The sequence below is a fragment of the Lepus europaeus genome, chromosome 3 (assembly GCF_033115175.1).
Source record: "Lepus europaeus isolate LE1 chromosome 3, mLepTim1.pri, whole genome shotgun sequence".
Classification (NCBI taxonomy): domain Eukaryota; kingdom Metazoa; phylum Chordata; class Mammalia; order Lagomorpha; family Leporidae; genus Lepus; species Lepus europaeus.
In genome coordinates this window covers 44051146-44077132 of record NC_084829.1, presented here as the reverse complement: position 1 = coordinate 44077132, position 25987 = coordinate 44051146, and the positions used below count along the sequence as shown (strand labels likewise).

The 25987-nt window shown below is 59.5% G+C and overlaps 1 protein-coding gene across 2 annotated transcripts; it reads right to left on the bottom strand.

Annotated features, from left to right (window-relative positions):
* Positions 1-526: 526 nt before the first annotated feature.
* On the bottom strand, positions 527-25920 carry TMEM63B (transmembrane protein 63B). Of its 2 annotated transcripts, none has more exons than XM_062186191.1 (24): positions 25861-25920; positions 19920-20102; positions 19609-19688; positions 19381-19419; positions 18359-18449; positions 17129-17166; positions 16239-16381; positions 16089-16140; positions 15595-15703; positions 14975-15045; positions 8087-8167; positions 7536-7659; positions 6926-7059; positions 6677-6814; positions 6410-6563; positions 5375-5481; positions 5053-5139; positions 4811-4876; positions 3526-3688; positions 2928-3033; positions 1881-2048; positions 1572-1687; positions 1383-1463; positions 527-1202 (listed from the first exon to the last, which is right to left on the bottom strand). In XM_062186191.1, exons 2-24 carry the CDS (start codon positions 20076-20078, stop codon positions 1014-1016), a joined length of 2496 nt encoding a protein of 831 aa, XP_062042175.1. In that variant the 5' UTR covers positions 20079-20102; positions 25861-25920; the 3' UTR covers positions 527-1013. The 2 variants fall into 2 exon arrangements, with proteins under 2 accessions (XP_062042175.1, XP_062042174.1); XM_062186190.1 differs by lacking the exon at positions 25861-25920 and adding an exon at positions 21616-21704.
* Between the last annotated feature and the right edge of the window lie 67 nt (positions 25921-25987).

Below are 25987 nucleotides of genomic sequence, written 5' to 3'. Positions count from 1 at the left end.
TTAGCAACAGGAGCAGGTCTGGAAGACGGGCCCTGCAGAACACAGTGTGTGTGGGGTGGACCACGTGGCTCTGTGGTGGTGGCCGGAGCAGCTACAGAAGATGTCTCAGAGAAGGTGGGTCTTGGGGAGAGGCCCTCCAGGGAGGCACCCACGGCAGGCCCTGCTCTCCCGAGCCACAGACCTGCCTGTGTGGCTCTCAGGGACTGGGGGCAGGGTCAGTGGGGCAGAGCTGGTGTAGTAGCCACTTGGGCATGAAGCCCCTCCTACCTGAGGCCCCCTAAAGTCTCTGCCTGATACAGACTCCGACGAAGAAGTCCTCGCCCAGCCCCACGCGGGGACTGTGGCCGGGCCCTCCAGACCCGGGTGGGGAGTCTGGCTATGTGTCCTGAGCAGCGGTGCAAATCAGACGCCTGCCTCTTTTCTTTCTGTTTTTATTTTAAAGGAAAAAAAAAAAAAAAAAAAAAAAAACAGTGCAAAAACCCATTTTCCAGTGTCAGCCATGCCCACCCCCCACCCCAGTCCCCCCTAGCTTGGGCGACCCCTCCTCCCGCTCAGCACCCCCTTGCCCCTCATGCATCCCCAGGGGCTGGAGGCTCTGCTTCTCCGGAGAGCCAGATCCCAGGGGGATTTGAGGGAAGAACTGGGGGGGGGTGGCAGCCCCTGATCCACCGGGCCCCCCCCCAGGTCTCCAGCTGCGGTACCAGGTACCCCTCTTGGCTCTCATTAACCCTTTCCTGGCCTCGCTCCTAGCAGGGTGGGGGGTACTGGTCTGGGGGAACTCCCTGCGCACCCCTCCTTGCCCCGGGGCCGGCTCGGGGCTGCTCCTCGCTGAGGTTGGGGGGCTCCCTCCCGCCCTCCCTCGGTGGTGGGGGAGAGTGGCGAAGTCCCCGGGTTTAAATACCGTCATGAAAGCAGGGGCCGGGGAGGGCTTTAGATCTAATAAATTATTAGCGTTTTAGTGTCCGTGGGGGGCGGGGGCGGGGCAGGGCGCGGCCTCCAGGGCCCCCCTGCCCTTACTGGTGAATCTCGTTGTCCAGGAGGCTGTCCTCACAGGACTGGAAGTCTGTGTCCGTCAGGCCCTCGGGCGGCATCAGCTCCTCGTCCTGGGACGAGGACGACGGGGGCTCGTCCCCCGAGCTCCCAGGAGCCCCGTCCCCATCTCCGTCCACCTCTGAGTCCTGCAGCACCTGAGCGATGTATTTCTGAAGGCAGCGAGGAAGGAGGAGGTGGTGAGTGGGGGTGACTGGGGACCACGGCAGAGCAGGCAAGGGCCCCCGGGGGACTGGCAGTGATCTGCTCTCAACCAGGCCTCTCCCTGCCTGCCCCCACCCTGGGGTCTGGCCCTCGGACATCCAGCCTTGACTTCGGGGTGGGGCACTCACCGCAGATTTGGGGACAGCGGCAGCAGTGGGGGGCCGTCCGTTGCTTCTGGGGCCCACGGTATCTGTCTCCGTGTGCTCAATCTTGGGAGGGTCCAGAAAGAGGCAGAGAGTGGGGGGCGTGTCCCTGCCCGCAGCCCCCGGCACCCGCCTGGAGGCTCCGGAACCCACAGCCAGCCCGCACCCGCACACCTTGTAGTTGTGGGCACTGAGGTATTTGAAGTGGCCGAAGCAGACGTGGCAGAGACAGATGACGATGGTGATGACCAGGACGACGAAGGTGAACATGGACGTGGGGGCTAGGAACCCTGGGGGAGGGGGTGCGAAAAGTGAGGCTGTGACCCCGCTGGGCCTGGTCCGAGGCTTCCACTGCCTCCGGAATGCAGTCCCCACACTGCCACCTGCTCCGGCCTCACCCTGACCTCTCCCAGGCCACCTGCCTGCGCCCTCTGGCCCCCTGCTGTGGCTCTGCCTTGCACCCCCACCCCCCCAGCTCCTCACCGGTGCGCATGGTGGAGAAGAAGAGCAGCCAGAAGAGGCAGAGGATGGGCGCGGCCACCACCTGGTTCACGGCCCCCGAGTGGATCTTCTTGTCCAGCTTGGCCGGCAGGTAGGCGTAGTAGAGGTTGTACCTGTCTACCAGGTGCTTCAGCAGCATGTACATGAGCCCTGGGGGAAGCCACACGGGCCCTGACCTCGGAACCACTGTGTGCCTGCCTCGGGCTGGCTGGACCTTCAGAGACGGTGGGAGCGGCGGCCCCCAGCCCCCGCCCTGTGCCTCAGCAAGAGCACAGAGCTCCTGCCTCCACCGCTGCACTCCCTTAGGCTGCAGCCCTTAGGGCTGGCGCTGTGGCAAACACTCATGTGGACCAACAAGCATCCGCGCGAGCCCTATGCCTGTTCTCCCTAAACACGCCGAGTATGAAATAGCCAATTCCATTCCCGTGCAGGCCGAGGGGTTGGGGGCTTCACAAGGGGTTAAGGAGGTTAGTCTGGGAGCCTGGGCCTTTGGCTAACCAGGGAGGCTGGTTAAGGGGTGAGGATGTTACTGGGGGAGAGGGAAAGGCTGGAGGGGTTGCTGATGGTTAAAGGGAAACTCTGCTGAACTTCTTCAGAAAGGAAGAGAGATTTGCCCAAGTCATTCAGGCTCAGCTATGGCAAGACATGCCCTTTCCTGCATTGCTAAGGTTGTGTACCAATGTGCCCCGGGATGCCTGTGGAGTGTCTGGACGCGTCCGTGGCTGTGGGATGTGTGCTCAAGACATCTGGAGGCGTGAAGGCATTGGTGTGGGCGAGGATGGCTGTGGCGGGGTGACCGTGCCCGGGGACTCAGCACATCGGGCGGGTCCAGCCTGAGCTGGCGTGGCTCTCCCCCTCCTCCCCCAGGCCGGGGCCCCAGAGTGAGCCAGGGACCAGGCAGGAGACCAGAGGGGCCGGTCTCCCAGCCAGGGCCCTGTCCACTCGGGGTGGCCTGCCTTGCTAGAGTGGAGCGGGTGAGGTCCTGGGTCCCCCCGAGCAGGGCCCAGGTCCCGGCGCGGCGGTGCCTACCGAAGGGCACGATGATGGGGCAGGTGATACTGTAGGTCATGACCACCGTGAAGACGCACATCATCCAAGCGTAGGCTGCGCCAAACTGGAACTCGTAGGCCTGATGCTGGGGGGGAGATGGGCAGGAGGGTGGCTCAGACTGGAGACGGACAGGGCAGGTGGGAAAGGGGAGGGGACCAGGAGCTGGGGGGCTGGGAAGAAATCATGGGGAGCAGAGAGCTAGGGGCGAGGGAGAGAGGGGCTGTGGCCGAGAAGGTGTCCAGGAGGGGGCAGGGATGGGGTGTGTTCAGGGATTGGCAGGTGTGGGCCAAGAGCTGGGTGGCCTTGCTCCTGTGGAGGGTTAAGGACAGAGCTGCCTCCAACAAACATGATGTAAGACTAGGCTGTCAGAACTGCAGGGGCCTTCAGGATTATCTGTGTTGACATATGGCTGTCTGTATGGGAAGAGGAGGCCCCGGATGAGAAGGGAATGGCCCAGGGCCAGAATCCCAGCAGCCTCAGTGCACCCCCACCCTCCCATCCCAGTCTAACTGCTGCTGCTTCTGGTCGGGCCACCAGGGGGCGCGGTGCGGGCCGCTGCGGCCCCAGGCGGCCATACCCGCTTGACGTTGCGCCTCTCGGCGGCTGAGCGCGCCAGGCAGAGCCGGATCATGTACATGAGCAGGCCTGGGATGCGCAGCAGGTCCATGGCGTTGCCGATAAAGGCTGAGGCAATGACGTAGTTCACGAAGAAGGCGCCGTTGTCGGGCAGGAACACACACCTGCGGGCACCGGGCGCTCCAGCACAGCAGCTCTGGGGGACCTGGAGGCTGCCTGCCCACTGCCAGCCGGCGAGCAGCACACCGCGCCTTTGCCCCAACCTGCTTCCTCCACGCTGACTGCCCGGCCTAGCTCCCAAGCGCCTGTGTCCCAGGCCCCTCCCCAGCGTCAGCAGACACCACCTCCAAAGTCAGCCCCAGACACGCAGAGTAGGAACAGACATAGCTGAGTGTGCCCAGAGGAGCCAGCACCTAGGCCCCGTGAAGACCCACAGAGAGAGTCCCCAGAATGCTCGCAGGACTGCACTGAGGCCTCCGGGACCCACAAAGGGGTCAGCCCCAGCAACACCCAGCTGGTTCCCCACCTTGGACCTGGACCCAGAATCACCCCTGGAGTGTGTGCCTCAGGTGCCGCACAACCCAGCTTCAAGCCCCAGGGAGCCCAGAAGCCTCTGCCAACGCCCAGACACCCTGCGTGCAAGCCCAAGGTGACGGCAGAGGACCTAGAGCAAGAACCTTATGCAGCCAAGGAAGGTGCCCCAGCACAACCTCCCAGGGGTCCCCGGGGAAGACGGCCCACAAGGACCTGTATGTACGGCACACCTGAGCACCAGCCCGACACTTCAGAGGTGCCCCCTAGAACTTGTGCCCATCAATTCCCCAGTGCCCCCCCACCAAGACGCTGCCAGAGTTGTGAGGCCAAGAGCTCGCCAGATAGCCCAAAATATTCAGAGACCTTCAGGGCTACCCCCTAGGAGCCCCCAAGCCACTCCCAAAGCAGGACCAAGAGCCCAGTGCAGATCCTGCCCCAACTTCCTGAGATCACAGACTCCCATGGCTGGTCCCAGGATACCAGCCTGGGAGGCGCCCACACAAACCCGAGTGCAGCCCGGACCCCTGTACACCTCGGTGGGAGCTCAGCATGCAGACAGGAGCCCATCTCAGACCCCAGGGACCCCGCCCATGTCACACCCGAGACACCCACAGCTGCCTTCCCTGCGCTGACACCATCAGCCCCGTGATGTCCGCACACCCCTGCCCCGGCCCAACCCCACTCAGGGAGCTGGCAGCTTTCTCCTGCCCACCCGTGGGGGCTGGCAGTGTCTCGTTCCCCAGGTCACTCACTCAAACCGAATAGCTGCCTCAGCCAAGAACTTCTTGTCAAAGAGCCAGCGGAAGAAGAGGTCCAGGCTGGAGGAAGGAGAGGCGAGATGGGGAAGGGGCCGGAGCGGCACGGAGCTCCAGGGGCAGCTCCCCCGGCATGGGGCGGGTAACTCAGGGGGCCCGGGATGCCCAGGAGGCAGGGAAGCTGAGGTGCTCCCCACTCCCCGTGCGGCGGCCCCCGTGCCCCCAGCTCTGAAACTCACCTGCTCAGTCCCAGAGAGGGCAGGAGCAGCACCATGAAGATGAGGAAGGTGTAGCACTTGTGCATAGTGGTCCTGTTCTCCCCAGAGCTGGGCACAGGACACAGAGGCAGAGGTGAGGGGAGCCCAGCCCCCACGCCTGCTGTCCAACCAGGGCAGGAGGGTCCCAGGAGGGTCCCCTGGAGAGGGTGGGCTTCCCAAGGTGACGATGCTGGGCCTCGTCCCTTCCCTGCCTGCTCTGGGGCTGGCCAGGGCAGGGAGCGGGAGGATGGTCAACGCCCGGGAGAGTGTCCAGTGGGGTGCGGTGGGAATGGAGGAAGCTCACCGTGTCCAGTGGGCTTCAAAGAAGGCAGAGTAGTAGACGATGGTGGGCAGCAGGGCCGAGAAGCACCACAGCAGCAGGGTGGGGAAGAACTGGGTGATGATCGGGTTCTGCAGGGGCACCCAGAGGCAAGTGTCAGGTAGAGGCAGGCTCGTGGGCTCAGCTCGCTTCGCCTGTCTGTCCTCCTGTATTGAGTGCTAGACCCCACGTCAGAAGTCCAGAGCAGGGGCCAGCCTTGCAGTACAGTAGATTCAACCAGTGCTTAATCCCATATCTGAGCACCAACGAGTCCCAGCTGCTCTGCTTCTGATCCAGCTCCCTGCTAATGCGCCTGGGCAGGCAGCAGAAGATGGTCCAAGCCTGCACCCACATGGGAGACCTGGACAGAGTTCTTAGCTCCTGGCTTCAGCCTGGCCCAGCCCTGGCTATTGTGGCCATTTGAGGAATGAACCAGAGAATGTAAAATATCATTCTCTCTCTCTCTCTGCCTATCACTGTCTTTTAAATAAATAAATCTTTAAAGAAAAAAAAAAGTTCAGACTAGCTGGAGGGCCAGGGGCAAGGCCGGGTGCCTGGGCCACGGGTACAGCTCCAAGAGGATGATACGGACAGCACGCACTGAACACCTACTACGTGCCAAGCACTGACTGTATACTTCCCACACGTTAATCCTCTCAACATCACCCCATTTTACACATGAGCAAAGACATGACTTAAGAGCCTATCCAGCTGGCAAGCAGTGGGGTAGGGGCTTGGACCCGGGCGGGCAGTCTGGGCCTTATCTGTCACGCTGCTGCCACTTAGTGATCGGCCGTCAGGGTGCCCGGGAGGTGCACGGGCCCGCCCTTCTGTCTGCGGAACAGCCCTGCTCTGCGCCTAGGCTTCTGTGTTGACATAAGGATCAGAACGTAAGTCTAACAGCCAAGGACCTGATCCACCTCTTCCGTTTTCTAGCTGGCAAGACGGAGGGATGAGGAAAAGGCAGGTGCGTGTGTGTCATGGTGCGGTACGGGGGCCGGGGTGGGGCATGGGCCTCACGTTGAGGTACTCCACAGGCTTGGTGACGTTGAACTTGTCCATGGTGGTGATGATGATGGCTGGGGTGGTGAGGAAGAAGAGGAGGATGAAGAGGACGACGTTGATGACCAGGCAGCGCAGCCACCAGATGAAGCCACGGATAGAGAGGTGCTCCCTGGGAAGGCAGGGGAGGCGGTCACTCGGGGTGGGGTTCAAGGGCCCAGCTGGTCCCCAGAGACACCTGGGACCTCCCTGTCCTCCCCAGGCCCGGCACCCCCGAATGCTCACCAGTAGATGTTCTGGGGGTCAGGGGCGTAGGACACGGTCCAGTTGGAGATGTGCAGGGACTCGCTGCAGGAGGAGGCGCGCGGCTCCCCACGGCACGCGCAGCCCTGGCACTTGCACACGTTGAAGTCCTTGAGGATGCTGGGGGACGGGCACTGGTTACCGTGGCATGGCCAGGGGTCCCCACTGCAGACCGCGGGAGCCCGGGTGGGCTGCTCGGGGACTGGGACGAGGGCTGGGGAGGGGGCTCACATGGCGGTGATGGTCTCATTGTGGAAGGTGACAAAGGCCATGCCCAGAGGCTTCTCGTTCACCTTCTCCTTCTCCCGCTTGTAGTCCTCCTTCAGCCTCTGCTCCAGCTTCGTGTAGTACTCAATGGCTTCCACCTGCCGCGGCAGGGAGGGCTCGGGCTCAGGCGCCGCGGCACCCAGCCAACGCCCACCCGTGCCTGCCTGCCCCCATAGTCCAACCCACTTAACGCGCACAACCTCCCAAGGCAGGTACAATCCCCCCCATCTCATGGACAAGGAAACTGAGCTACGGAGCAGGGAAGAAACCTGCTGTGCTCAGAGCTGACCTCTTCCAACTCGGGGTTTGACAACCTGGTCACTGTAGGGACAGGGACAAAGCCAGCGTGGGAAGCAGAGCTTCTGGGACCAGGGTCCCAGCCTTGTCTCCCAGGAAGTTCAGCCTGCCTTTGGCTCTTACTCTGCATCACGCCACTGTGTGTGTGTGTGTGTTGCTCCTAGCACTGTGGGATGGGCTCTACCAGAGGGGAGGGGCCCTGCCTGCCCAGGACCTGTCTGACTCCTCCCCACACCTGTCAGGGTTACCGGAGCCCCACAGCTGAGCCGTGTCCTACCTGCTCACAGCCTCGCACCACGCAGCAGCAAAGGTGGCCGCAGGGCTTGGGGTTGATCATGGTGGGCACGTTCTCCTTGCTCTGCAGGTTGGTGAAGTAGAGCTTCCCCCGCTCTGCCTTCTTCCTGTGGGACCCAGGTGCCCCGTCACCCACCGCCCAGCCATGAGGACAGACAGGGAGCCCAGCCTGGCGGTCACCTGGCCCACTCCCCAAGAAAGGGACTGTCTTGTTCTGGGATTCGCTTAGGATACATGTTTCAGACACGCGCCCACCCCAGGGCCTCCTCACCCATTCCTCAAGGGCCCTGGGGTTCTTCCTATAGTCTGCCCTCAGTTTCTCATACTGCAGCAGGAAAGGGTACGCGCTCAGAGCCAGTGGGACTGTGGCCACAGACTCAACCTCCAGGTTTTGTTTTGACCAGAGCTGAATTAACATGCACTCTAGGGTAGAACTGAAATCAGATGCTCTGGGAACCCCCTGGAAAGAGCGCCACATTCCCCAGTGGGCACAGGACCCTCAGGGCCAGCCACGGCTGCCCCCAGCCCCATTACCTCTCTGCGTCGAGGAACATAAGGCGAGCCACGTTGTAACAGGGACGGGCTTCCAGCACTGTGCAGTTGGGGTAGGCCTCCCTGAAACACAACCCAGCAGTCACGTTCCACGGGGACCCTACCACCTGCCCTGTCCCGAACCCAGCTCCCTCTTTCTCAGTCTACAAAAATGAGAGCGGCCCAAGGCGGACACTCTGCAATCCCGCCTCCTGCTCATCTGAGCAGGCAGCGGGTGCACGGGGGCCGGGGGACTGTAAGGGCAGCAGGACTTGATGGGCTTGGATGTGGGAGAGGACACCGCCTGGGGCCAGCCAGCCATGGCTGTGGGCGGATTCCTGGCCAGGGCTGCGGACTTCAGGTGGAGAAGAGCTGCTTCTAGTCACTGGCTGCTGTTCCCTTAACCCTGTTCCCAGCACTTAGCCTCGACCACTGAGTAACGCCAACCAAGCCACAGCCCTGCCTGTAGAACGAGCTCTCCCTATCCCGGGCCCCAGGCACACCACACACTGATCCTGAATCCTGACCTGAGACTCACGCTTAGATCCATAATCCAGGCCCAAGGCTGACGCCTTAACCCCGAGCTGACAGTGACCCATGCCTTGACTTGAGACTGACCTGGCCCCAGGCAGGGACTTTTTCCATCCAATCACACACTCTTGATCCTAACTCTTAATCTAGACTGAGCCCCCTTGGCTGCACATTGTATTGGACATTTTTTTTTTTTTTTTTTTTTACAGGCAGAGTAGATAGTGAGAGAGAGAGACAGAGAGAAAGGTCTTCCTTTAGCCGTTGGTTCACCCTCCAATGGCCGCTGCGGCCAGCGCATCTCGCTGATCCGAAGCCAGGAGCCAGGTGCTTCTCCTGGTCTCCCATGCGGGTGCAGGGCCCAAGGACTTGGGCCATCCTCCATTGCCTTCCCGGGCCACAGCAGAGAGCTGGCCTGGAAGAGGGGCAACCGGGACAGAATCCGGCACCCCAACCGGGACTAGAACCCGGTGTGCAGGCGCCGCAAGGTGGAGGATTAGCCTGCTAAGCCACGGCGCCGGCCTTGTATTGGACATTTTAACGAAGGATTCCCAAGCACGAACGACGCACAACAGATGGTTCTGAATTAGGAGATGCACTCAGAAACCCACGAGAACTTAGAAAGTTACATCTGGGATGGGGGCCTTGCCAGTGTCCTTCCTGCGGGCTACATACCTTTCCCTGACACTGCTGCTGCTCAAACCTCTTTAGGCTTCCTTTTTGGAAGGGTGAGCCCTCATGGTCACCAGACTCGTCTCTAATCTGCAACACCTGACCCATTCAGCCCCCGAGCCTCCCCACAGGCTGTTCCCTCGTCCAGACAGACCACGGGCCCTGCCTAACACTGACGGCAGGCCCAGCACTCCCGGAGGACGAGGCTGTTTTCTGTTCATCACTGCACATCCAGGCCTGTCCCAGCGGCTTGCACACGTTAGGTGCTCAAGAAAACAGGTGCTGGATGCAGCAGGTCAAGCTGCTGCCTGCGACACCGGCATCCCATATGAGCGCAGGTGCCGGTCCTGGCTGCTCCACTTCCCATCCAGCTCCCTGCTAACACATCTGGGAAAGCAGCAAAGATGGAATAAATACTTGAGTCCCTGCCGCCCATGTGGGAGACCCAGATGGAGTTCTAGGTTTCTGCTTCGGCCTGGCCCAGCCCTGGCCATTGTGGCCATTTGGGAAGTGAACCACCACATGAAAGACCTCTCTCTCTCTCTAACTCTGCCTTTCGAATAAGTAAATAAATATTAAGAAAAATAAGGCCGGCACCATGGCTTAACAGGCTAATCCTCTGCCTTGTGGCGCCGGCACACCGGGTTCTAGTCCCGGTTGGGGTACCGGATTCTATCCCGGTTGCCCCTCTTCCAGGCCAGCTCTCTGCTGTGGCCCGGGAAGGCAGTGGAGGATGGCCCAAGTCCTTGGGCCCTGCACCCGCGTGAGAGACCAGGAGAAGCACCTGGCTCCTGGCTTTGGATCAGCACAATGCGCCGGCCGCAGCGGCCACTGCGGGGTGAACCAACGGCAAAAAGGAAGATCTTTCTCTCTGTCTCTCTCTCTCTCACTATCCACTCTGCCTGTCAAAAAAAATAATAATAATAATAAAACAACATGCTCAATGAATGGACCAATGAAATGAGTCTTCCATCATGCTCACCCCACTGCCCCCCAACCCCAGCTGGGACCACAGTCCCCCTTACCCCTGCTTAGAGGCTCACTGCTGGACCCTTTCCTAAACAAAACGGCAGACCAACCCCTGACACCGACAGCTGAAACTATGAGCTCCCCAAGGTCAGGGCTCAGGTGCAGGCCTCCTGTCTCCCGGGCACGAGGCACACAGTGGGCACCCAAGAGGTGGGTGCTGAACGAAGGAAGGCTGACCAGCAGAGTCGGCTCCTCACTGCACTGGGCAGTGCCACGGGTCAGAGTCGCCCCGCCCCCCCGCCACGGGAAAGAGCAGCCCTGCCTGAACCCCTCACTGCGCCCCTGCCCTGCTCTGGTTTCCTCCCCAGCACCTCCACGTGACTCAGTGTCTATCAGCAGTTCCTTTGTTCACTGTCGGCCTCTCGTAAGCAAATGAGGGCAGGGCTTGCCCCAGCGTCCACCCAGTGTAGCCCACGATAGGTGCTCATGAGATTATCTGAATTAAAAGAACAGATTTTTGGTACAAGCTGGTAACTGATTTCAATTATTCTGTAATGTGTATTTATTTTTATTTATTTGGAAAGCAGATAGAGACAGACAGACACACACACACACGGGGGAGGAGGGAGAGAGAGAGAGGAAGAGAGAGAGGGAGGGAGGGGGGAGAGGGAGAGGGAAAGAGGGAGAGGGGGAAAAGGGAAGAGAGGGAGAGGGGAAGAGGGGAAGAGAGGGGGAGAGGGAGAGAGGGGGAGAGGGAGAGAGGGAGAGAGGGAGAGAGGGAGATCTCCCATTGGTTGGCACCCTTCCAAAATACACACAATAACCAGGACCACTGCCGAAGCTCAAATGAGAAGCAGCGCCAGGACTTGAACCTGGATGCCCTGATATGGGACATGGACATCCCAAATGGTGCCTTAACTGCTCCCCCAAATGCCGACCTCTCACAGTAATATTGAGCTGCCACCTAATTCGAGCACACGCTGCTAAGGCTGACCCAGAGTGTCCCATGCTGATTATAGCTTGAAGCCCAAATAAGATCCCAGAGAGGTCTCTCATGCTGACCCAGGATAATCTAATTGCTAAAAGGGATTTATTTATTATAAAGGCAGAGTGGCAGGGAGAGACATACACACACACACACACACAAACAGAGAGAGAGAGAGAGAGAGAGAGAGAGAGAGATCTTCCATCCTCTGGTTCTTTATCTAAATGGTCACAATAGCTGAGGCTGGGCCAGGCTGGTTTCCTACATGAGTGACAGGGCACCAAGCACTTGAGCCATCTTCTGCTGCCTTCCAAGGTTCATTAGCAGGGAGCATGATCAGAAGTGGAGGGCTCAAATCAGTGCTCTGATATGGGATGCCCATGTTGCAGGTGGCAGCTTAACCTGCTGAGCCACAATGGGTAATCTAAGTTTTATTTGATTTCTAAAATGGATTTATTGGGGCTGGCATTGTGGCATAGTTAGGTTAGGCCACCACCTGTGATGCTAGCACCCCCATATAGGTGCTGGTCTGAGTTCCAACTGCTCCACTTCCAATCCAGCTCCCTGCTAATGGCCTAGGAAAGCAGCAAAAAATGGCCCAAGTCTTTGGGCCCCTGCACCCATGTGGGAGACCTGGATGAAGCGCCTGGTTCCTGGCTTCAGCCTGGCCTAGCCCTGGCTGTTGTGGCCATTTGGGGAGTGAACAAGCAGATGGAAGATTCTCTCTGTAATTCTGCCTTTCAAATAAATAAATAAATCCATTAAAAAAAAAAAAAAAAAACCTATCTTGGGGCCAGCAGTATGACACAGAGGGTTTAGCCACTGTGTGCAGTGCTGGCATCCCATATGGAGGCTGGTTTGAGTCCTGGCTGCCCCACTTCTGATCCAGCTCCTTGCTAATGTGCCTGGGAAAGTACCAGAAGATGGTCCAAGCGCTTTACCCTCTGTACTTGGAAGCTCCTGGCTCCTGCCTGGCCCAGCCCTGGCTGCTATGGCCATTTAGGGAGTGAAAAGTGGATGGAAGATTTCTCTCTCTGTCTCTCCCTCTCTCTGACTCTGACTTTCAAATTAAAAAAGAACTGTTTAAAATTTTTTCTTTATTTTAAATGGGGTCTCAAGAAAGTTCACCTTTAAATTATTTATTTATTCTTTTAAAATATTTATTTATTTATTTGAAAGGCAGAGAGACAGAGAAAGTGGGAGAGGAGAGTGAAGAGAAAGAGAGAGAGAGAGAGAGAGAGAGAGAGAGATCGATCTTCTGTCCACTAGTTGACTCCCAAATGGCTATAACAGCCAGGTCTGGACAAGGCTCAAGCCAGGAGTCAGGAGCCAGGAGCCAGGAACCCCATCCTGATCTCCTATCAGGGTGGCAGGGGTCCAAGCACTTGCTGCCTTCCCAAACGCATTAGCAGGGAGCTGGATTGGAAGCAGAGCAGCTGGTACTGAAACCACACTCTAATATGGGATGCTAGTTTGCAAGCAGTAGCTTAATCTGCTGTGCTACAAAGCCAGCCCCTAATTATTTGTTTTAATGTATTAAACAAAAGAGAGGGCTGGTGCTCTGGCATAGCGGATAAAGCTGCTGCCTGCAACACTGGGATCCCATATGGATGCCAGTTCAAGTCCCGGCTGCTCCACTTCCAATCCAGCTCTCTGCTAATGTGCCTGGGAAGGGAGTGGAGGATGGCCCAACTGCTTGGGCACCTACACCCACATGGGAAACCTGAGTGAATCTCTTGGCTCCTGGCTTTGGCCTGGCCCAGTCCTGGCTGTTGCAGCCATCTAGGGTGTGGACCAATGGATGGAAGTACTCTCTCTTTCTCTCTCTGTAACACTTTCAAAATAAATAAATAAATCCTTTTTTTTTTTTTTTAAAAAAAAAAGGCAGAGAGATACAGAGAAAGGTTCCCCATCTGCTGGTTCACTCCCCAAATGCCCACAGTAACTAGGGCTGGCTGCATCAGGTCAAAGCCAGGAGTCAGGAACTCCACTGTGTCTCCCAGGCGGGACCCAAGAACTTGAGCCATCACCTGCTGCCCCGAGGGTGGGCACTAGTAGGGAGTTGGATGGGAAAAGAACCCAGGCACTCTGACATGAGATGTGGGCATCCCATGTAGTAGCTTAACTTAATGCCAAATGCTTATCACTAACTTTTTTAAAGATTGATTATTTGAAAGGCAGGGTTACAGAGAGAGAGATCTTCTATCTGCTGGTTCATTCCCCCAGTGGCTACAACTAGAGCTGGGCCAGGCTGAAGCTGAGCCAGACCTGAATTCCATCCAGGTCTCCCGGGTGGGTTGCAGAGACCCAAGTACACGGTCAGGGCCCTGATCATGACTGCTGGCCAGCTCTTCAAACAGACCCGCTGCTTTCCCAGGCATATTAGCGGAATTGGATTGGAAGGAGAGTAGCTGGGACTTGAACCAGTGCCCATATGGGATGCTGACGTTGTAGGTAGTGGCTTAACCCAGCACAACACATGGAGACCCCATTATCATTATTATTTTTTTTTTTTGAAAGGTAGAGTGATGGGGTAGGGGAAAGAGAGAGAAAGAAACAGAGAAAGATGTGCATTTCTTTTCTAACTTGTGTATGTCCCAAATGCCCACCACAGTCAGGGCTGACCCAGGGTCAAAGCCAAGAGCCATGAACTCAACCCAGGCCTCCCAGATGGGTGGTCGGGACCCAGCTACTTGAGCCATCAGTGCTACCTGCAGTGGAAGTGGGTCGGGAGCAGGGCAGGCACTCTGATAGGGGAAGTGGGCACGCCAATCAGCGGCCTGACCGCTGGCCAAATGGCCGCCCTGGACGAGCTAACTTTGACAGCTGTCATGTCTACCGCATGCCAGCAGAGTTGTTTTCCGTTCACTGACGCCTGGCACGGAGAAGATGATCAACGCACGCATGCTGTGAGACTGGGTGTCCTTCCTCTTGATGCACAGGGCTCTGGAGTGTGACCCTGACCAGCCCCTGACCCCCGCCCTGCTCAAGCTCTGTCTCTGATTCCATCTCAGAGGGCCTGCTGCAGGACAGTGGCTGAGCTCTGCCACGGGCCAACAGACAGCAGGCAGGGAACTCAGCCTAAAGCTTGCTTCTGATCAGCCTGAGCCCTGATCCAGATCACCAGCGCCCCTGATCATGACACCGGCCAGACCCTTCAAACAGATCTGCACACCATGAACCCCGAGGCTCCCCGCACGCACTCACATCTTAGTCCCAGAACGCCCCGCGTGACTCACGACTAACCACACCCGAGAAGCCTTGCCAAGCTAAGACATGAACATGTGGCACAGCCCGATTCTGTACACAGACTGTCCCTGCATGTCCCCAAGGAAAACTTCTCCTCTACTGCCCCACCCATGGGCACTGACCAGGGGAGTCGCCTCTCCCCTGCCTTTTCTCCGGTTTCTGCCCAACTCACAGTCCGGGGCGCCAAGCAGTCTGCACACCCTCTCCAGAAGGCACGGGAACTCTGGGGAAGCCTCGCATCCCCCACAGACCTGAGCCAACAACGTGTGACCCAGGCCGGGCCGGGAGGAGGGAGTACGTTTCTGTCACGGTCCTCCTGTTCTTAAAGGGACTGGCACCCAGCCCAAGCGCATGCGCAGTGGGAAATTAGGGATTTCTTCCTTCATCTATTCTCCGTCCCTGCTGCAGACCCCAGGAGACAGAGGAGGGTGACACTGTCCTTGGGGTTCAAAGACAAAGGCGGGTTTGCAGGGCCTGAGTTTACTCACTCAAAGTGCTTCTTGATCTTCTCCGACTCGGCGTATTTGGAGATGCCATTGATAAAGAGGGTCCGCTTGACCTGGGCGGGCACGGGGTGGGGTTTGCCTTCCTGGAGTTCAAGCCCAGAGTTGTCAGAGGCTGCGGGGAGGGGCTGGGAGAGGGCCTTGTGTGTGTGTGTGTGTGTGGGGGGGTGCCAGGTCCCAGGGGAAGTGGGGAGGAAACTAGGCAGTGAGCCCAACGAGACGGCCCCCTGGGTTACAGAGGGGTGCCACGGGCCTCCTCTCAATCCTTAGAGCCTGACCCCCCAGTGCAGTGGCTGGCGTGGACTTGGTGAGTGAGCCAGCACAGAAGGGGGGAGGTGCCGCTGCCACACTATCAGCCATGGCCACCGCCCGAGCGCCAAGCACAGCACAGGTGCCTCCACTCTCTTCTCACACACCTTCCCAGCCACCTGGGGGCGGGCGGGGGGCTGCTGGCATCCTCCCACCTCACAGGTGAGGAACCTGAGGCTTGAGTGGCAGGGGTGGGGTGGGGCGGGTTATGTACCTGGCAGGACAGGAGCTTCTGAGCGGCGGAGCCAGGGTTCACAGCCCGCTGGCCTGACTCCCCTGGGCCCTGCCTCACTCACCAGATCGTCCTCCTTGTAGCGCATCTTGGAGGTGTGTCGGCGCATGCTGTAGACGGTGAGTAGCAGGTACAGGAAGGCAAAGGAGGTGTGCAGCCACAGCAGGTTGTTCCTGGGGGCACAGGGGCGCCGCTGGGGCTGGAACACACTCAACACCGCAGCCGCCCGGCGCTAAACCCTTGGAGCACACGGGGGCCCTCACTGCCACTGGCCTGCCGCTTTTCGGGCACTCACCCCTCACAGGGCGGGCCCGGCCCTCCCGCCCCCAAAGCCCCAAGATTGTTCCTTGCCAAAGGCAGTGTCCCCCCCGAGGGCTCCTCTTCTTGGTCCACCCACAGGCTACAGCACGTTCCCCTGGCCCGAGGCGGCACCCTCCTCTTCTCTACCTGGCCACATCAGGGGATCCACCTCTTCTCTCTGCAGCCCCAGCTGTCTGTCCCTCCCCCGCCACCATCGGGACCCCACCTGGGCCCCACGGCCCAGCTTCCCAACCTCACCCTGATTTCAAGTTGGCAATGGTGGTTCTCCCAAAGCTGTAGGCATTGTTCTCTGGGGAGGGAAGAGAGGGACAGGATGATGGTGGGGGGGGGGGTGGCAGGGCACATGCCCACCTCCCCCCGTCCCAGCCACCCTGGGCCCTCGCTGACCCAGCAGGTCCCCTGAGAAGTTGACAGGCAGCACGATGCCCACGGAGAGGACGCCCACGACGACCAGCAGCCCGATGATATGCCGCTGGAAGGACAGGTAGTGCACAGCGTCGCCCCCACACTTGTCCCGGATCTCGTCATCCCTGCAGGCCGCGCGGTGCACGGGGAACTGGGTCAGGACCGGGGCGAGCAGGGGCTGCCCGCCCCACCCACGGCCACCCTAGCCCCTGCTGAGCTGGCAGCAGTTACGGGAGCTCTGGGAGGGGGAGAGGGAGTGGAAGTGGCGGGCAGGCATGGAAAGGGAAGGGTTGGGGAGCACAGAGGGAACGAGAGGGGTGGGAGGAGGAGGAAGACTGCAGGGAGAGGAGGGGGAAGAGGGACATCGGGAACGAGAGGGGAGAACGGAGGGGGCAGCAGCGCCTTATGGGTGCTGGCTGAGCTGGGGTGGGGAGCCCGCCACACCTGGGCGGGGCCTGGGGGAGCAGGTGGTGGCAGTGCTGACCTGGTGAGCTTCCTGCCTTTCTCAGCGCTCACTGCCTGCCTGCCGGACTCTGGCTCGATCTGCTGGCTCCTGCCTGCTGCTGGCTGGCTGCTGCCCCCACCCGCTGGCTGCATGGAGGCTGAGGCAGGGGGAGGGGCAGGGGCATGGGGAGCTGTGGGCAGAGGGGGGGGGACCCCCCCAGGCGGAGGAGATGTGGGATAAAGCGGGCGGTGGGTGAGGGGCCAGCAGCGGCTTTGGAGCAGGGAGCAGGGCGCTGGCCCGGCTAGGCGCTCTGAGGCGCTGAGGCTAGGCGCTCTGAGGCCCTCAGCGCCGCTGGCCCCTGCGCTTTGGAGGGAGGTGGCAGGTTCTGGCGTTCTCTGGCTCTACAGCTCGAAGACCCTTCACTTACTTTATCCGGAAGATGGCTGTCAGCCAGGAGCAGAAACCCTGGGGGGACAGGGGGCCGTCAGCTCCAGTCCCATCCCACCAGCCCAAGCTCCCTTGCCCCTCACATCCCAGCCACCCCTTCTGATTACACCTAGGCTGTGGCTCACCTGGGCACACACACCCCTCCCACCCTGAAGACAAACCCTACACCCTGGGACCTGCTGCTGTTCCTGCACAAACTGGGATCCTCACGTCCCCAGCCACAGACCCCTGCAAAGGGCGGGGCTGGGGAGTTCTAGGACAGGTAGCAAGGTCCCCAGATCCCCAGAGGAGACACAGATTTGCCACGTGGCTGCCAACAAGCACAGGGGTGGGCCCTGCTGCCTAAGTCCCAGCTGTGTCTTGCAGTCCACCCTCAAGGCATGAAAGCCATAGTCACGCGGCCGCTGAGACATCTCTGTCCTCTCCAGACCCCCAGGCTGCTTTCAAGCAGTGGTCCCTTGGGGGACAGCCATCCCTATCTCTTACCAGGAGAAGGCCCAGGATGCCCTTCTGCCAAGACAGGGCACCATGCCACCTGCTGCCACGGCCCCTGAGCAGGGGACCTATCACACCTTCGCTAGCACGGTGGGGGGGGCCTTTGCGTCACCACTTACCGGGGAGTCCAACTCAGCAAGCCGACGGCCGCCTCTGCGGAGGCTGCTGCAGGGCCCCTGGCCTGAGCTGCACCGACCAGCCCCACCCACTGTCTGCAGGTCACGCCCCTCACCCTCAGCGCGACAGGGGCAGGTCGCAGCACCTGTGCGACAGACCTGACATGAAAGGGAGCTGGGGTCTGAGTGAATGCTCACGGAGAGGGGCTGCAGCTGCTCAGCTCCGTCTCCCAAGCAGGTCATGGCACCCCATGGGGCCAGGGCGGCCTGCCTGCAACCTCTGGACGTGACAATGGCATCTGTGGGTGCTACTGGGCAGGCCTGGAAGGCTCACTATGATTTCTAAAGAAAGATGGCGGCCTGAGGGTTCATCAGCAGAGGCGGGTAGGGAAGTCCACCGCGGTGTCACAGCTTGGAATCTACCGGTGCTAGGGCTGTGCCAGCATGGGGGGTGACAGGGAGGGCAGGAGGTCCTATGGATCCTAGGTAAGCCCCTTCCCTAGCTGAGGAGGAGGCCCCATCTGTGCCTCTGACCGCACAGCACAGGAAGCCAAGAGGGCACTGGGGAGGGGTCAAGACATCTGCAGAAGGGCACTCACGTTGTCCCTTTGGTCAAAGTCCACAGAGCTGGAGACAGAGGTGAGACGCTCGTACCGGTCATGACTGTCCCCATGCATAGCTGAGGCCACACTGGGGGGTGGGGGAGACGAGAGACCAGGGAGCTGGGTGAGTCTGAGCCCCTGGGACCAGGGTGACATAGTAGGGCTCCAGGGTTACAGAAGGCACAGAAAGCGCAGAGGCTGAAGCAAGAGGAGTGACTGCCCCCCACCCTGCCTCCCTCAAATACACCTCTTCCCCACGGGGGGAGGGGCAGCACGATGCTGGGTGGGGGGGCCCTGAGAGGAGCGTCTTCATCCTTCACCCAGGAGGTTGAAGGCAGAATGTAAGAGGGCCCTGCAGTTCCAAGGATGACCAGCAGGGGGTGGGGTGGGGTGGACCCAGCCAAAAGGATGCAAAGAGCAATGGGAAGGTGAAGGAAAGTAGGGACCTAGGGGGACCCAGAAAGGGATGGGAAGGGGAGGGGGCTGGGAGATGTCTCTTGGGTGGGGCCCTATCCTCCCTGTTCCCCAAACCCAGCAGCTGCTGCAACTCCGGTCCTAAAGACAGAGACCACGAGATAACACACAGGGCCAGACTTGGGGGGCTCCTCGGGCAGCCTCCACCTCAGGCTTCCAGAAAGAGTGAGCGGGGACCCCTGGAACGTGAAGAACTAGCTGTTAGGAGACAGGAAGCCGCAGGTGACGCCCCATCTTGTCTCTGCGTGACTGTGCTGAGGACTGTGGCGTGGGTTCCCTGGAGGACCACAAGGCGGGGGCACACAGGGAGGGACCTCTCCCAGGCAGGGAGCCAGAGGGAGAGGTGGCGGGGGGGGGGGAGGCAGAGACAAGCTGGGGAGCCCCCTGCTCTGCAAAGCACACCGCCCGCGTTAATCTGAAACATGAGCCTGCAGAGAAAACTGCAAAGAGAAACCAGCGACTTGGCAGGAAGAGAAGAGCCGCGTGAGAGAGAAGAAAAGGAAAAGCTGGTTTAGTGGGGGCGAGGGGGCCGGTGCCCCACATACTATTCCTGTTCCACTCGGTCTCCCTCCTGCCGCCGGTGCCTGGGGACAGAGAACGGCAGGGTTAGCAGGGGCGGAGGACGCTCCTGGGGACGGGCAGGGAACAGAGGCCCGATGAAGGGTCCTCGCGCAGCCCATGCCCACTCTGGGACGAGAGAGGGCGGGCGCATTCTTGTTCCTGGGGGAGTGTGGAACAAGGTGTCTTCGAGGAGAGGTGGAGAGAGGCTTTACCTGTCTGCGTCTGTCACCAAGGCCAGCCGCCCATAGTCCCAGGCCACCTTCCGGAGGATGGAGAACAAGAACAACAGTGCCTGGGGGAAGAGGGCTTGGTTGGCAGGTGGCGAGGCTGCCACAGATGGGGGACAGGGGCGGGGGGGCAGAGGGGCTAGACTTGTGTCTCAGGAGAGGAGGGCCCTGGCTTGGTGGAAGGTGAGAGGTGAGGCTTGGGCTGCATAGGGGAGACAGGGTTACAGCCGGAGCTATCTGCCAGGTAGGTACTGGGCCCCAGTGCCGGAGGCAGGGAGTGGCATGAGGGCACTCACAAGGAAGCACATGAAGTCCAGGGCCAGCACGGTGGGGACACCCCCAAAGGGCAGGCCCTGCAGGACCGTGCTGCGGATGCGGGCGCTGTAGCAGTAGTCCTTGGGGTTGCTGCTGTTGAGGGCCGTGGTGCCCAGTGTGGCCAGCAGGAAGGGCAGCATGGCTGCTACTGCCGCATGGTCCTCCTGGGCAGAGGGCGAAGCAGTCAGCTGTGCCTGCCCCCACCACCCGTCCCCCTCACAGCCTCAGGAGGGTGGGCATGGGGAGGGGGCGGTGAGCGCAGATCACGGGGCTGCCGGGTAGGGGGAAGCTCTGGCTACTGGAGATAAGGGCCTGGGTGGGAGGGATGAGTCACATGGACTTAGCTCCACTGCTCTAGATCTGCGACCCCACCCCGGGTCCGGGGAACTCAGCCCAGATGCCAGGCCAGACTGGGGAGACTGGTTCCACTGAGCCAGAAGGTATCTGTGATTCTGGAACATCTACCTCCGCCCCCGTGCACACACCATAAATGCCTCCCTCTCTCTCTCCCCAGCTCTCATTCAGGGTGCAGAACTCGGCCTGAGTGAAGATAGGAAGGGGTCTCAGTTCTGAGGGTCCCAGGCTTCCAGGCCAGGGGAAGATGGGCCAGAATCAACTGCCTTGTTGGGATCTTTTCCTTCTACCCCCTACCCCATTAGAGGATGGCATGACTTCATGTGTTTAGAATTTGCAACTGGAAAGCACTAGCCTAACTGGCTTCGAAACAAGATGTTCAACTTCTGAGCTGCCCCTGTCCTTGGAGTTGGGGTCCGAGGGGGAAGTCAAGAAGTATGACGTCTGGGTTTCTTACCTGCCTGGCATCACCTATTCCTGCTCATCCTACACCTGTTCTCCCCTCCAGCTTCCTCACCTCTCCAACTATCTGCACAGGATCACCCGAGTCGCGTGAGGACTACAACTCCCATAATGCCACTGCTCCTGCCTCCAGAGCAGGGCACGCTGGGAATGCTGTGCCCTCCAGCAAGCTTTTCCATTGGCAAAGGAGGGGTGAGTGGGTGGGGGCCTCTTAGCCTGCCTAAGCCTCTGCAGCTAGGCTCCTGTCCGGCTGCCCTAGTCTCTGCACGGCTGTTCAGCCCTGGATGCTCTGGGTGAAGGCTGGAAGACAGTGGCAGCCAGCTGCGATGCATGCTTGGGTTCTGGAAGTGCTTGGGGACAGAGCTGAGCTGGGCCCCGGGGGAGGCTGCCCAGGCGGGCGGCCGCCGGGTGATGAAGTGTGGTGTGGCTGCTGCTGCAGAGGCGGCGCTGCCCCACCCCATCCTCCCAGGGGGCCCCTGGGGACCCATCTGCTGACTACACCAGAGCTCTGCCGGGGGAGGGGGGACTCCCCAGGGAAGAAAGGGAATCAGACAAAGAGAGAGAACAACAAACCTACAATCACTGACTGCAACTTTGGGAGCAAGTGTCCCTCAGCCCCGGGGGTGACCAGAGGGGTCCCCCATGGCTCTTCCTAACCCGGACCGCAGGGCAAGGGGCACATGCCATCAGATGGAAGGGGGGGGGAAGCTGGAGTTGTTTATGGGGTTCATCTGGTCCCCAGGAGTCTCCGCAAAGTTCATGTGAGGGAGGCTGAGTAACGGTCCTGTGCGTGTTATGCTGCCCTCTCTTCTAGCCCAAGCCAGAAATACCAATTTAGTCATTGAAGCAGGTGCCACTTACCTAGTGCCTAGTCTTTCAAGAATAATATATGGATGACTGTATTTAATCCTCAGCACTCCTGTGTATCATTTCCTCAGGACGCAGGGGCTCTGAGAGGTTAAGAAGCATTCCCAAGGTCACACTGCTAGCAAAATGATGGACTCAGGATTCAAACCCAAGTCAACTTTCTAAAGCCTGAACCCTTTTCACGGCCCCAGGATGCTTTTCCCACGTGCTTAGAACAGGGCTCTGCGGACCACGGCAGCTTCATTGATGCTCATTATGTATCTTCAGGGCACTGTGGGAACGTGTGTGGATGTGTGTAGTGTGTGCGGTGGGAGGCAGGTGACTGCCTGGCAGTCGGTGGAAGTGAAGGGAGCTCTAACTGGCAGCGTGCACATGGGTGTGTCTGAGAGCCTGGTATGCAAACAGAGTGCGCAGAATCCAGAGGCTCCAGGAAGGCTAAAGGTTAAGTGTGGGCACCTTGGACTGGCAGGGGATTGGGGTGGGAGACTCTAATTAGCACCTCTTTCGCATCTCCCAACTCCAACATACTCCAGAAATCTCACCAGCCCACTCCCACCCCTTGCCTGTGTCCCTGAACCCCAAGGCCGCACCAGGTCAGAATATAATGAGCACCATCCTCCTCCTCCTCCCCCAGTGGTTAGCTCTTCTCCAAAGTGAGGTAGAGAATTCTGGGAGCTTCTACAAGAAGGGACCCCAGTGGGAAGGGGAGGGTCTTGATCCTCTCACCTGAACAGGAGGAGGGCAGGGCACACTCACATCATTACCCCCATTTCACAGAGGAGGAAGGAGGGACTCCCAAGAGGTCACAGGGCAGGCTAGGGGCGGGGCAGGGCTGGTGGCTCTGCCAGTCCACAGGGTTAGGCCAAGCTCTTAATTGTGGGGGCGGGGTTGTTCATCAAGGGCAGCTGCTCCCAGAGCCAGCACTGGGCTGAGCGGCAGAGAGGAGGAAAGAGCCTGAGGCGGAATAATGGGGGGGGGGTGGAGAGGCAGGGGCAGATCGGGGGAGGGGGGTGGGGGGGTTGGAGAGGTAGGTGAGCCAGCCGGATCCCGGGGTTTCTCTAGTCTGAAACAGGCTTTAGCTGGGAGTGTGTGGAGACAGTGATAGGATTTTATTTTGAGCTAAGGTTACTATTTTACCATTATGGAGTGTGTGCATGGCAGGGGTTGAGGAGTTATAAAAAAAATTTTTTTTTATGGAGTTACTGGGGAAAGTTTAATTTTGGGCTTGGGATTCTGGGAAGGCCATGTGGACTGATGGGAGGAGGTAAAGATGGAGGCCGGCTTTGTTACTATGTAATTGGAGACCTCAGTCTTCCAATATGTAACAAAGAGATATTAATATCCTTGTCTTACACAGATAGGTAAAAATGTATCCACAAGTTAAGGATAGAAGTAGTAGTGAAAGAAGGCACTTATCAAATGCTTATCAAACTCTCTGGGGCAGGGGGCCCAAAAAGCCCCCGGAACATGTATATCATGAAAAATCTATGCATGGGGGCGGGTGGGTTAAGCCTCTGCCTTCGATGCTGGCATCCCAGATGGGTGCTGGTTGGAGATCCAGCTGCTCCGCTTCCAATCCAACTCCCTGCTAATGGCCTGGGAGATCATCAGAAGGCCCAAGTATTTGGGTCTCTGCCACCCACGTGGGAGAACTGGAAGAAGCTCCGGGCTCCTAGCTTTACCCTCAGCCCTGGTCGTTGTGGCCATTTGGGGAGTGAACCAGTGGAGGGAAGCTCTCCCCCTCTCTCCCTTTGTCTCTTCTCCTCTCTCTGTAACTCTGACTTCAAATACATTTTAAAAAGAAAAAACTATAGATGGATTTCAAACATTTTTTGCACCAAAGTAAACTTCTGAACTTTGAATTCCATTTTCCACGAACTTTTTGAAGTGCCCTTGTACTTTGTGCCAGGCACTGTTCTAAGCACTGAATAAATCGTAACTCATTTGCTTCCCATCATGACTCCGGGAGGACACTGAGACACAGAGAAGGCACTGAACTTGACCAAGGTCACACAGCCAGTCTGTGGTAGCCCCAGATATGGACCCAGGCAGCTTGGCTGAAGTCTATGCCCTTAACCACTGCACTTTGCTGCCTCTGCAAATGTTAGAGCCATTTCCACCAGGGAGCCAGGGGCTGGGGCGGGGTGGGGGGGGCACCAGCTACCACTCTGGAGAAATGCCATGCCCTGTCTCTATCCCCTCTGTCTCTCCTCTTGCTCCAGACCCTGCACTCAGGCCGTGGGTTTGTGACTTCAGTTTCTGAGGCCAGTGCAGGGGACAGGCACACCATCTGGGTGTGTGTGTGTGTGTGTGTGTGTGAATGCACAGTTTCTAGGTTGGGAAAGATCTAACTGCCCACCTAGGCAATTACTCACTCACCCTGGGTCTCAGCTCCACTGGCTGGAAAAAGGGGACAATAAACCAGTCGCCTGGTCATTTTCAGAATTACACAAGATGACTTGTGTAAGTCTCTCACTACAGCTTAAGGCATATACTAACCCCCTCGTCCTAGCACCTATAATTATCAATAAGATGTAGAATACAAGGGTTTGGTTTAGTGGAGGAAAACTGGTAAAAATAACAATAAAACTTAGTATTTAATGTAACAGAAATAGCATAGAGTCCCTCAGTCAGCTCAAGGGCTTACCCTGGTGGAGGGACACTGCTAAAGTGGCAGCGAATGTTCCCAAGCTCTGGCAATACACCCCATGCATCTGTTTGAGGCGGGGCTGTGGGCGCAGGTGGGTGCTTCTACCCCAGGATGGGTCAGAAGTTCAGGGGCGAGAAACCACTATCGGCCAGCTCCCAGGCAAGGTGCCAGCATCCACCTGTGCTACCCTGCCTGATCCCATGACCAAGCCTGTCATGGCCGCACTTCTTAATGGAAACTGAGGTCCAGAGAGGTTAAGGAACCTGTCAAGGTCACCCAGTTAAATAGTGGTGGAGCCAGGATTTGAACTCAGACCTCTCCGATCCTGTTATACTTGGACAGAACTTGTATGATACCCAGAAGGGGCTCTTAGTTTCCCGGGGCCACCTTCTGCCTTGCAACATCCCCACCGACCCACCTACCCACCCATCCACAGGCCAAGACTACACCGGGCCAGCCAACAGCAGGCCCCAGCATGTGCGTCTTGGGGCACGCCAGGGCCTGGGCCTTCTGGTGCCCTGGAGGGCCATCGCACTGCCAGCACACTCCCACCTAGAGCCTGGCCGACACTTCCACTCCCCTCCTCACCTGTGCTTGGTGAGGCAGGCCAGGGACACAGTCTCATTCTTCCCGGGGTGGCTGTAGTGGTACCGGGTAGGGAGGCCCCAGCCTCTCAGGGCAGTGGAGTACTCAGGCTGGCCCCCAGCGTCCAGACCTCTGCCCAGGGGACCCAGGGAGGTGGCAGCACAGAGCCCCAAGGGCAGCCAGCCCCTCTGACCTCTCCTGCCCACTTCCCAAGCGTCCTTCCCTTTGCTGGGCAACAGGACGACAAGTGTTGGGACTGTCGCTCTAGGTGGTCAAGACAGCCAGAAGGGACAAAGCGCGCCCCCTCCCCCCAGCAGGGCCCTTGCCCCACTCGCCGTTCCCCGCCGCACCCTCCGCCGCAGGCCCGGGCGGCTCATGAATGAACTGCACTGTGCGGGGAGCAGGCTGAGGACGCGCTCCCCGGGCCAGCCGCCTCTCCCGCCCGCCGACCGGTCCCCAGCCGCGCCAGGGGCAGCTGCCGGCCGCGAGCCCGCACCCGCGAACCCTGCCCTTGCCCGAGCGCGAACCCCTGCTCCTGGGCAGCTTCGGAGTACCCGGCCCCCGCACAGGAGAAAAAAAGAGAAGGGCTCGAGGGCGCCGGACTTGGCGACCCCAGGATCCAAAACTCGGAGGCGGGGGCGGCGGGCAGGTGCGGTGCAGCGGGAGCCCCGGAGGGGCGCAGGGCGGACGCGCACCTGGGCCGGGAAGGTGGAAGAAGAGTGGCACTAGGGGGCCCTGGCGGGGGTCCCACCCCCTGGGATCTCCCGAGGGGCTGGAGACCGAGGGCGGGGCACATATGGACCCGCGACAGGGGTCGGAGGACTTGCATTTGGCTACGGATGGTGTGGGGTTGGGGGCAGCGGGGTCCCGCGGGCCCGGGCACCTTTGGGTCCCTCAGGAGGGAGAAGGGAGGGGACGCGCAGCTGAGTCCGGGTTTTTCCTCCGGGTGGTGGTGGAATCCTCAAAGACAAGGGAGGAGGCTGGGGAGGGGGTCGCGTACTCACCCCCAGGCGCAGACTCGGCTCCGGCTCCGAGCCCCGGGCTGGGGCGGGGCGGGGCTGGGGGAGGGGGAGGGGGGAGTCGCTGGGCGGCTCGAGCTCCGGGCTCCTGCGGCGGCCGCGGCAGCGGATG